Genomic DNA, 12976 nt, shown 5'->3' on the forward strand with positions numbered 1-12976 from the left:
TTAATAGATAACACTTATGTATATACTTTATGCACATCTTTTTATGCATTCAAGAAAAGCACATATATACTACTTAAATTTTAAAAGAAGTAGATGGTACATTTGGAGAAAGCATTTCCATTTTCCTGAACAACTTGTTCTTGTTTCATGCAAAGGGATGGGTAAAATTTATGGGATGTGTATATTTAGAATGTGTCTTCTCTGTGACAATTAGTTTTATGTCTGGATGAATAGAGGGATGACAGTGTTTATTCTGTGATTTCTGATTTAAGGCAGTTGTATAGCTTTACCTACACACAACCTCATTTAGGTTAGTACTTTATCATGAAAGCATTTAAAACATAAGCATGAATAAGGTTTTGATAGACAAAGCAAAGTTCCTATTTTGAGAGCCAATGGCACACCTGTCATGTGACAGATGATCTGGCAAGTTCCACTCATTTTAAATTTGGCAATTCTCTATCTCCATATCAACTTTGTTCCCCTCTTTCTCCTGTGACCAGAAGACTACTTGATTGGAAGCTTTCCCCCTCCATCACTGAGTAGCATGAGCCTAAAACATCATTAAAAACACTGTAGGACTCAAAATTCTTCATTCATCTCATTTGTGAAAGCCAAGAATAGATACTGGAAAAGCAAGCAAATATCTGTCCTCCTAAAGACTTGACCTGAATGGGCTCAACTGTACTGGTGACATAAGATCTAGGAGCTGAGGGCTGTTCACAGAGGTGAAATTCACCTTCTCAGTGTTCAACTTGCAAGTTTCATCTAAACAAAAATTACTTTTCAGAACTTAAACAAAGTCTTACGACATATTAACTAAGAATCAGGCTCAAATATGTTAAACTCACTGGGCTTAGTGGTGCATGCATTTAATACCAGCACTCAGGAGGAAGAGGCAGTTGGGTCTCTGTGAGTTCAAGTCCAGTCTGGTCCACATAGTGAGTTGAAGAACAGCCACAGCTACAGAGTGAGACCCTGTCTTGAAAAAGCAAAGCAAAACAAAACAAAACAGAAATTAAATTCATCTGTTTTACTCTTAGCTCAGAACAGAAATAACATAAGCCAACATGACTTCATTTGAGGCCCTGTCTACAGTAGAGTCTCAGCAAATATTTTACCTTATCCAAATATGGAAGCATGCTTTCAACATCTAATTGACACAGCTTAGAGAATAACGTAGTCAAAGCATATGACCTTAAATAAAGCTTATATGTATCAGTAAAGCATCATCATCCTGGAAGGTTTTTTACATTTCTTTACAGTTTGCTGTTGGTTCACTCATTGATTCTCAATATTTTCTTCCACTGTTGCAGATACCAATGAAATTAGACAGACAACTACTTCTTCAACCAGCAAAACCCGTTGTTCTGAAGGTTATACCACGGGATGCGATTGTAATTGGAGTGTGAGTTTTCCCTCAAAGACTTCCACTGTGTTCTTGAAGAAGGTGATATGTAAGAACACTGGAATCTTTAATTTACTTCATGAATAAAACCCAGTTGAAAATGTGGCTTAATTGACTGGCCTTGATCCATGGTTAAGGATCCAGTACATCCATTCACCTTTCTGAGTGTCAATACAGAGTACCATAGAATGTAAAGGAATTGACTAAATCAGTTGACAGAATAAGAAATTTACCTCCTCTGGTCCTCATGGGACCATGTTGATCCACATCTGGTTGTCTCCATCAATTTCCTTTAAGTTCTTTTAAAAGTAAACATGTCTCTTTAATTTGATCAGTAAATTTTTAACGAAAATGTAAACTATTGTAGCAACTCTAATTGTAAAATTGGTATCCTGTATTTTAGCTCCAATATTCTACAATATCGTTACATTGAAAATATAAATTAATATCTCTTTTAAAAACCCAACAAAGTATATTTTTACATTCTGTGAGAGCTTCATACAATGTATTTTGATCATATTAATTCCTCTCCTCCAAATCCTCCCAGATTTCCATAACATGAATCTTAATAGGTCTCATTAATAAAAAACCTGGAGGCAGAAATTGGAGTGAAAAACTCGGGGGCAGAGAAAAGCCAGACACATACTTACCTAATTGGAGATCCTCCACCAAAGAGACCTACTTCCTCTATACCCACACCTATATGCCTTTCTGTTCTGCCATCTCATTTCCTCTCCACTCAGCTACATCACTTCCTGTCTCTCTGTATAGACCCCCAGTCATTTATGGTTAGTTTTGGGAATTTAAGGTGTGTGCCACCATCCTGTCTCTGTTCTTAGTATAGTCTTGAACTCATAGAGATCCAGTCTGATCTGTGCCTCCTGAGGGATAGGATTAAAGGTGTGGGTTACCACTGCCTGACCTCTATGTTTACTTTAGTGGCTGGCATTTTCACTGATCCTCAGATAATCTTTATTAGGAGATACAGATAAAATATCAACACATTTCCCCTTTTCTTGTCCAAATAATAAAAAAGCTATAACTAATAAGAAAAACTATATTCAATAAGTACAATAACTATATACAATATATACAAGCAATAAATACATCAATAATGTTAGTCCATTTGCATTTGACAAATTCAGAGAAAAGATTCCATTATCATTCGTATTTTGGTGAGTTCAAAATGTACCTAATTCACTTTCTATTCTAACTTATGTTAACCACCAAAATTTATCTTTTGATGTCTTTCAAACTTAAACACTTAACACCTCTCAATGAGTTTCTTTTCTGAATTGTTGACAAGGAAAACTGTAACTACAATTATCCAATTTTCAACTCCCTCAGATACCCGAGAAGGGAATAATATTGCCTAGTAAAACAGGAGGTACAAACAAGCAATTTCCAAAAAATGTGAAAGAAACAGCCAGCTGCCTGGACAGTCATGTGAGGTTTCTCTGCAACTTTCAGGTATCATCTTCATCCTATAGGCTTAGCATATCTGACAGACTCATTTGTGAAGCAGGATTTTCTAAAGAACCTTCCTGCCTTGTCTTGGCAAGGATCAGCAGTCATTTGTTTTGTGTCCTGCTTTTCCATTTTGGATAGCATGCTGTCAGCAGTCAAATTGAGGGCACTTTCTTGCCTAGTGGCTAACTTTTGCCACAGTGAAAATTAACTTCATATGGAATTTCTTCAATGCCCATCATTTTCTCTGAAGTTGATTGGTGCTGCCAGGAGTAGACAAGTCTCATAGTCATTAAAAAAAAATCTATGTCATTAAAACAGCTTAAATGCCATATTCTGAATATATCTGAAGGGTTTGAAGATGACCTGCCTATCTAAACTATATCTCTTCTTGACCTTGAAAACATACCTAATATGACCACAAGTTCAATTGTAATGACTAACCACTAATTTTCTTTTTTTTCATTTTTCTTTATTAAGAAATTTTCTACTCACTCTACATAGCACCCACAGATCCTACCGCCTACTTCCTCCCACCCACCAGTGCTCTCTCCCAAGCCACCCCACCTCCCTACATCCCTCAAATCAAGGTCTCCCATGAGGAGTCAGTAGAGCCTGGCACACTGAGCCTAGGCAGGTCCGAGCCCCTTCCCACTGTGCCAAGACTGCACAAGGCATCAAACAACAGGCACCAGATTCCCAAAAGCCTGCCCATGCACCAGGTATGGATCCTGATCCCCCTGCCTGGGTGCCCCCCAAACAGTTCGAGCCAAACATCCATCTTCCGTATCCAGAGTGCCTAGTTCATTACCATCGGGGCTCCACAGTCACTAGTCTACAATTCATAGACTTCCACTAGGTTGTCTGGTCATCTCTGCATGTCTTCCCATCATGATCTCAATGTCCCCCACCTGTAGAATTCCTCCTCTCTCTCAACGATTGGATTCCTGGAGTTCAGCCTAGTGCCTGCCTGTGGATGTCTGCATCTGCCTCCATTAGTCACTGGACAAAGGCTCTATGATGACAGGTTATTCACTAGACCAGTCACCAGAGTAGACCAATCCAGGCACCCTCTGGACCACTGCCAGCAGTCCAAGATGGGGTCATCCTTGTGAATTCCTGAGAGTATCCCCAGCACCCTGCCTCTTGCTATTCCCATGATGTCCTCATCTATCATGGTATCTCCCTCTCTGCCCTCCCACTCTGTCCCTGTTCCAGCTTGACAATCCCATTTCCCTGTGTTCTCATCCCCCACTATCACCCTCTGCCACCTCCCCCATACCAAGTCTGTTCATGTAGATCTCATCCATTTATCCTTTGCTGGGTCATCCGTAGTCCCTTCTAGGGTCTTTTCTTGTTAGCTAGCCTCTCTGAAGCTGTGGGTTGCAGTCTGGCCATCCCTTCCATCACATTTAGTATTCACTTATGAGTGTGTACATACTATGCTTGTCCTTCTGAGACTGGGTTACCTCACTCAGGTTGATATTTTCTAGTTCCATCCATTTGCCTGCAAATTTCATATATCATTGTTTTTTACTGCTGAGTAGTATTCCATTGTGTGTATGTGCCACATTTTCTTTATCCATTCTTCAGTTGAGGGGCATCTAGGTTGTTTCCAGGTTCTTGCTATTTATGAATAATGCTGATATGAACATACTTGAGCATGAGCCCTTGTGGTAAGTTTGAGCATTCCTTGGGTATATGCCCAAGAGTGTTAACCACTAATTTTCATTTCTTTATTTCCTACTTAGTTAGTAACAATAACTTTCAAGGACTAGCAAATGGCATTACATTGTTAAATGAACTGTATATGTACAATACCTTGAACAAGATTGGAAATATATGTACAATATATTCTAAAAAAATCAATCTCAAACTGCTATCAATATACATAATTTCTATACAATATACAAAAATCCAATCCAATGCAAAATATTTAAAACTATTAGATGCCTATTAAAAGTAGATTTATTAATCTACCTTTTTATCTGTATCATATTTACATCCTCCCATTTTGTTTTTCAGAGTAGATTCAATAATCTACCTCTTATCTACATCCTCTTTTTTCTTTTTTTTCAAACAAGAACCTTAAATCTATCTCCTTTGTTTAGTCTTTTTCCTGACCATTAATAATAACAACTTGTAACCAACCATCCTAAATAATGACAGTTATCTAAAACCCACAGAATGACCAAAACCACCAGCCCCACCTCTTGGGAATGTGGGCTGCATGTTCTTAATTACTTACTGATGTTTGGAGTTGAAGGCATCTTTAGGGGATGCTGTAAAGAAAATTTTTGGGTTAATTGTCAAGTCCTGGGAGAGGTAGCTGTATCATTTGATGTCCAGTCTTTGCATATGCAAAAGTGCAGGGCTTATCTCAAGTCTTCACTCGAATAGTAAGTGGGGCTAGATCATCTCAGCTAGCCATCTTGAAACTGTTCTGAGCAGTTTGTAGTCCAAAACTGATCTTTGGGTGATGTTTGTCAGGTTAGTGGTATTTATTATCATCCATATGGAATCATCATTGTGGGGACCTATTATTATTTTTTGGAGACTTCAAATTTGCTTTTAGGTGTGGTCATGATTCCCTACAGGAAACTGATAGAGACTCCAACACAAAAAAATGTAGAGGCAGGTAGATGAAGCCTTTTTCCTAAAAATAATTAGTACTCTAAATGACCATTAATATTATGACAAACGTTAATATACATATATTATAAATTCTGATATAAAATTTATACCTTAACAAAAGTTTTAAAGATTCAAAAATAGAATGAAAGAATTATTGGCTTAGTGGCAATAGAATACACCCTTAATTTTGATTTACATCTGTCCTCATATTAGATGGATCTTCTGACATGATACAGAGATTTTGTATTTTCATTTAACAAACATGCTTGGGTTTACAGAAGGTGTAAGCCATTCTCCAACTCCAAAGCCAGCTTTAATTTTTAATTGAACTCAGACTACATAAAGACCATTTGTGTCATGTGTCTGTAGAGAAGAGTAGAAACAAACATTTAGGAAAACTTATGAAATTTTATATGTGATATACCAACACACTAATTTATTCTTTCTTGGAACATTTTTTCTTAATGATTTGTCCTTTTTCTTCTGATGTCTCATTTGTGTAGTATTCTTCAGATTCCTTAGCCTTCATTCCCTGAAAGACAAAAACCCTTCCCCAAGACTAACTTTAGGGAGGTTCCCTTTTGGCAATTATATCTGAAAAATTAAAAAGTATTTGTTAATGGTATAAGTTAGTTTAAATTGGATGTTCATGCTGGTTGATGAACTATCACCTCCTCTAATTAAGAAGTCTCTCTTGTTCAAATTGAACCTGTATCAATTTTGTTGGTATCCATAGCTTTTCTTCTTCCATAGAAACAAAAGCAGAACCTCATTACAATGTAACACATATCCTGTTTTCCATTCTGAGGTCAGCACATCTTTAAAGTATATAGGCTGATTTAATTCTGTAGTTTTTTTTTCTATTATCCAATGTCTCTCTGAAGCTGCTGTTCCTTTCTCATTAGCATTGAGAAAATTCAAAATTAATAAAGTATTAAGTAATCTATTGTCTGGGGGTCTTGGAGAATTGTCAGTTTTAATTTGTACATGTATACCCTTGATGCCATAAATTCTAGCAAACACATGGTGACTGAATCAGCATTTTGGGGACTCAAAGCAGTTGCCCATTGAAATATTGAATAAGTATTACTACTGTGGTGTACATATTCAATTTTCCAAATTCTACAAAGTGAAACACATCCATCTGTCAGATTTCATTCCTCTGACTACCCTTTGGGTTATATTCTGCTAGTAGTGGAGTCTGAGTATAAAAAGAACAAGTAGGACATTACTTTACAATTTCCTTGGCTTGTTGCCAGATTATGGAAAAATCCTTTTTTAAACCCTTACTATTGGCATGATGTTTGTATGGAATTCTGAGTTCTCCAGCAAATTTCCTATGAATACTGTATTAATACTTTATTTGTTAAATACTCATTAACATTGATGCAAAAATACTCAACAAAATATTGGCAAACAGAATCCAAGAATATATAAAAAAAATTATCCATCACGACCAAGTAGGATTCATCCCAGGGATGCAAGGATGGTTGAGCATATGAAAATCAATCAGTGTAATACACCATAGCAACAAACTGAAAGGAAAAAACCACATCATCATCTCATTAGATGCTGAAAAAGCCTTTGTCAAAATCCAACACCCCTTCATGATAAAGGTCTTAGAAAGATCAGGAATACAAGGAACATTTCTAAACATAATAAAGGCAATTTATAGCAAGCCAACAGCAAACATCTAATTAAATGGAGAGAAACTCAAAGCGATACCACTAAAATCAGGAACAAGACAAGGCTGTCCACTCTCCCGATATTTATTCAATATAATACTAGAAGTCTAGCTAGAACAATAAGACAACAAAAGGAGATCAAAGGGATACAAATTGGAAAGGAAGAAGTCAAATTTTCACTATTTGCAGATGATATGATAGTATACATGAGTGATCCTAAAAACTCTACCAAGGAACTCCTACAGCTGATAAACTCCTTCAGTAAAGTGGCAGGATACAAAATCAACTCAAAAAAATCAGTAGCCCTCCTATACACAAATGATAAAAGGGCTAAGAAAGAAGTCAGTGAAACATCACCTTTTACAATAGCCACAAATTAATATAAATACCTTGGGATAACACTAACTAAACAAGTGAAGGATCTTTTTGATAAGAGTTTTAAATCTCTAAAGAAAGAAATTGAAGAAGATATCAGAAAATGGAAGGATCTCCTATGCTCATGGATAGTAGGATTACCATAGTAAAAATTACCAAAAGCAATCTACACATTCAATGCAATCACCATCAAAATCCCAACACAATTCTTCACAGACTTAGAGAGAAAAATACTCAACTTCATATAGAAAAACAAAAGACCCAGGATAGCTAAAAGAATCCTATATGATAAAGCAACCTTTGGAGGCATCAACATCCCTGACCTCAAAATCTACTATAGAGCTATAGTAATAAAAACAGCTTGGTATTGGTGTAAAAACTGACATACAGACCAATGGAATCAAATTGAAGACCCTGACATTAATCCATGCCCATATGAACACCTGGTTTTTGACAAAGAAGTCAAAACTGTACAATGAAAGTATCTTCAACAAATGGTGCTGGCATAACTGGATGTCAATATGTAAAAGATTACAAATAGATCCATATCTGTCACCATGCACAAAACTCAAGTCCAAGAGGATCAAAGACCTGAACATAAATCCAGTTACACTAAACTTAATAGAAAAGAAAGTAGGAAGCACTCTTGAACGCATTGGCACTGGAGACCACTTCCTAATAAAACACCAACAGCACAGACCCTGAGCACAACAATTAATAAATGGGACCTCTTGAAATTGAGATGCTTTTGCAGGGCAAAAGACACTGTCAATAAGACAAAAAGACAGCCAACAGAATGGGAAAAGATCTTCACCAACCCCACATCTGACAGAGGATTGATCTCCACAATATATAAAGAACTCAAGAAACTAGACATCAAAATACTAAACAGTCCAATTAAAAAATGAGCTAAAGAGTTAAACAGAGAATTCACAAAACAAGAATCACAAATGACTGAAATCCATTTAAAGAAATGCTCAACATCCTTAATCATCAGAGAAACACAAATCAAAACAACTCTGAGATACCACCTTACACCTGTCAGAATGGCTACGATCAAAAACACCAATGACAGTCAGTGTTGGAGAGGATGTGGAGCAAAGGGAACACTCCTCCAATGTTGGTGGGAATGTAAGCTTGTACAACCACTGTGGAAATCAGTAGGCGGTTTCTCAGAAAATTAGGAATCGAACTACCTCAAGACCCAGCCATCCCACTCTTGGGCATCTACCCAAGGAATGCTGATTCATACCATAAAGATACATGCTCAGCTATGTTCATAGCAGCACTATTTGTAATAGCCAGAACCTGGAAACAACCTAGATGCCCATCAACAGAAGAATGGATGGAAAAAATGTGGTACATATACACAATGGAGTAGTACTCAGCAGAGAAAAACAATGAAAGCATGAAATTTTCAGGCAAATGGATGGAACTAGAAAAAATCATCCTGAGTGAGGTAACCCAAACACAGAAAGACAGTCATGCTATGTACTCACTCATAAGTGGATTCTAGATATAAAATAAAGAACAATCAGACCACAACCCATAGAACCATAGAGGCTATATATATAGTATGGAGGTCCCTAGGACGACTGTGGCTTATAATAAATTTCAATTTTACTCAATTCCTGAGCAAGCCTCAAGGAAACATCTCACTATTAAGATAAGAATACATACTGTATCAAGATGATAATAGAAAAATAAATTAATAAATTTATTTTAAACAATTAAAAAATAAAAGAAAAATTTGAAATATTAAACAAACAAACAAACATTTTACTAAAGTAAAAAATATGAGAACTAGGGACTCATTCCTCTCCACATTCTATTATTTCCCTTGTTTTATATATTTAAAATTTTTTATTGGTGGATTCTGCTGGAATTTATCGGTGGATTCTGCTGGATTATCCATACAGATAAGCACTGGATTGCCCCTGTTGCAAATCACCCTCTGGAGCGATGGAAGGATCTTTCTACTAGTACATGGAGGAGACCTGATCTAGTGTTGGTGTGGCCTATGCTAATTCCCTGCCAGGTTCTACCCTCCTGAGTGCTTAAGGGAAGTTCCTTGTCTGTGTATCCTGAATAATGGGCATTAACAGCTTTGATGCAAGATTGTAAAGCATCAGTAGTGAACTTCTGCCCTCCGGGGTTCTCCCATTGTGCTATAAGCCTGTATTTAAAACCTCCCCCTCCTTCAATAAATGACATTTGGTATATATTGTGAATGTAATCTCTAAATACCACAAATGTGATTAATATCATGAGTGTAATTAATGAATATCATGAGTGTAACTTAAAAAATAAAAATAAAACAAAAAATATTTTTAAAATATTGTCTATCCATACTTATCCTTTGATATTTAATATATGCATATAATTAAATTTGGTCATTTCACTCTCCAATTAACCTCCTTTGCCCTCTCCTGCTAAACCTCTTCTTCCTCGCTCGCCCCTTCTCACTTTCATAGCTACTTTTGTGTGTGAGACTCACTGAGTTTATTTGGAGTTTCTTGCCAGAGTGTGGGTGGAATGAGATATGCTGGAGCATGGACAACTTAGTAGTCACTACAGCACTGAAGAAAATCTTCCTCCTCTTCCCTTAGCCATCTTTAGCCTTAGGGAATGGTGGACCCTCCGAGACTCACCCACCCCATGATGAGATGTGGATGGGCCCAGAAAGGGTTTCTTCAGGTATCGACAATTGCTGTGAGTTTGTGAATGCAACAGCTAAGTGATATCTGGAACATAGGATCCATAGCATTCCTCTCCATTCTCTGGCTTTACATTCTTTGTACCTATCCTCTTTGATGTTCCTGAGTCTTAAGAGGAGGTTGATGCAGATGTCCAATTTAGTACCAATAGGCTCTGTCTCTTAATGGTCCCACTACTGCTTAACATTGAAATACTGGCAGCCAGAATTTCCACATGTGGGTTCATGAAAGAAGAAACTACAACCAAACCATTGCATTCTGCCCTTGGCCCTTATACTCATGCCAATATCAGATCATGAGTGCATTCATTTCATGCCAATAGTGCAAAAGTCTTGTTTTATTCCACATTGCTCAAAAGCCTAAGTTCAAAGTCTCCTCTGAGGCTCAAGGTAAATGGCTTGGCTCAGCCTGAAAACTCAAAAACAAGTTGTTGCATAATTTCAGGTACAAGGAGAGGGCAGGCAAAGCCTACAACTGCAAGCATTAAATCCTAAATCTCCCAGAATGATGTTCTCTGAACATTGCAGCAGGGTCACAAGGCCTTGGACAGCTCTTCCTTGGTGATGTTGCTTGTCAGAGGTTCTACTGTTGCCTACTTGGTTGAGCTGGCTTCCTATACCACCTGTAGCTTTTCTGGGTAGATACACCACATTACAGGTTGCTCTGCCTCTTTTTGGATACAGCTCTCAGCTCCATTTGCACACCTCTAACAGGCATCACTGATTTGGGGCCTTCTTAACACACTCCAATTCTGCACCAAACATCTGTCTGACCTCCCAGCCTTTGCTTGAAATGTCGATGGAAGACCCCATGACTTCATTGCTCTTGTATTCTGTGATTCTGAAAGGCCAAACACCATGGAGATGCGTCCATCTGCCACCTGAATCAACTATGCTTAAGCCAATATGAACCATGGTTGCAGCAGAGGATAGATCAGCTGGGAAGTGGCAAGGTGAATCTCAAGGTAAGACAGGAAGCCAGAATGCAGGGACATCTTAGGCTCTACTTCATTCAAGGTCTCACTCTCTCATAATATCATCAGACTTGGCACTGGAGCTGGTTGGCTCATGTCTGTACCTAGAAGGCAGGAGAATCAGGAGTTCAAACTCACCCTCAACTATATACCAAATTTAAGGGCAGGCTGGAAAACACAAAACCTTGTCTTCAAAACCAAAAACAAACAAAAAAGACTTTATACTCTGGTACCTGTAGAATCCACTGATGTTCTGAGAGCCCTACCCAGACTCAAGCTTTCTGCTGAATATTCAGTGTCAGATTTTTATTGTCAATAGCACAAACTCATCTGGTAAAGTGCTTGCCTTATGTGTGTGAGTTAGATAACCCAAATCCACCAGGAAAAAATAGGCACAGTGACTGACTTAGTCAGGGTATCGATTGCTGTGATGAATCAACATGACAAAAAGCAAGTTGTGGAGGAAAGGGTATATCTGACTTATACTTCTGCATTGTAGTCCATCACAGAAGGAAGCCAGAGCATCAACTCAAACAGGGCAAGAATCTGGAGGCAGGAGCTGATGCAGAGGCCATGGAGAGGAGCTGCTTAATGGCTTGCTCCCCACAGCATGATCACCCTGCTTTCTTAAAGAACTCAGGTCCACAGCCCTAGAATGGCACAATCCACACTCCTCTCCCATCGATGACTAGTTATGAAAATACATTACAGACTTGCCTACAATCCAATCTCATGGAGGTATTTTCTTAATTGAGGTTCCCTCCTTCAGATAAATTTTAGCATGGGGCAAGCTGACATAAAAGTAGACAGCACAGTGACATTTGCTTGTAATCACACAACTGGGAGATGGAGACAGGAGATATCTGGGAATTCCTGACTACCCAGACCCACCTATTTTATGAAGTCCAGGTCTGTGAGAAACCATCTTAATAAAATATCTGCTGTTGTCCTCTGACCTCCATACACACACTGTCTTGTGCACATACACCTGAATATGTTTTTTTTTCATATGTGCTCTCACAAATATGAACTCACACACAAATATGAACTCTCACACACACTCTTTCTATACACTGAAACCAGGCTTCTTGCAACTAGGTTATTTTATTATAATCCATAATTAAAATTAAACTTTAGGCACTGTAGCTTGGAACCATGAAGTGACACACATAATGAATAACTGGAATTGCTGTGGTGTGTGTGTGTGTGTGTGTGTGTGTGTGTGTGTGTGTGTGTGTATCCCCCAAACTCAAATATTAGAAACCTTAACTTTTCAAACAACAGGGTAGAAATTTTGAGAGGGAATGGGCCATCTGGGCTCTGTTCTCTGGAGTGAGATCTTAAAGGGAACTGGAGGGATGAAGTGGGAAGTGGATATGATCAAGATGCACTATATAAAATTTTCAAAGGGAAAATATTATTTTATAAACTGGAAACTCCAAGAAGATACTTGATGAAGTGCCTGGTGTTAGAACCTTGGCAAATGAAAAACAAACACCCCAACCCATGCAGCCAGCCAAAGGGGAATTAGAGTCAGTGAATAAAGCACTTGTGTGCAAATGTGGATTCCAAAATTCAGATTCCAAGAATCATCCTAAAAGTGTGCAAACTTGACAGCCATTTGGTAGAGCCAGACAGCATCCCTGATCCAGCTTGTCTAGCAAGACTAGTTAGACTAGTGAGCTCCAAGTTCATCCACAGACTGCAGATGAAGTGA

The 12976-nt window shown here is 38.0% G+C and overlaps 1 protein-coding gene across 1 annotated transcript in view; it reads left to right on the forward strand.

Moving 5' to 3' along the window:
- LOC114687726 (cytochrome P450 3A11-like) overlaps positions 1-1519 on the forward strand; it is a 44569-nt gene extending 43050 nt beyond the window's left edge. Inside the window, exon 13 of the mRNA XM_028862361.2 lies at positions 1317-1519. Within this exon, the coding sequence (XP_028718194.1) occupies positions 1317-1412 (96 nt within the window). The 3' untranslated portion in view covers positions 1413-1519. The remainder of the gene's footprint in view (positions 1-1316) is intronic.
- Positions 1520-12976: the final 11457 nt, after the last annotated feature.

This window comes from Peromyscus leucopus, unplaced genomic scaffold, assembly GCF_004664715.2.
Source record: "Peromyscus leucopus breed LL Stock unplaced genomic scaffold, UCI_PerLeu_2.1 scaffold_1272, whole genome shotgun sequence".
In the NCBI taxonomy this organism is placed as follows: domain Eukaryota; kingdom Metazoa; phylum Chordata; class Mammalia; order Rodentia; family Cricetidae; genus Peromyscus; species Peromyscus leucopus.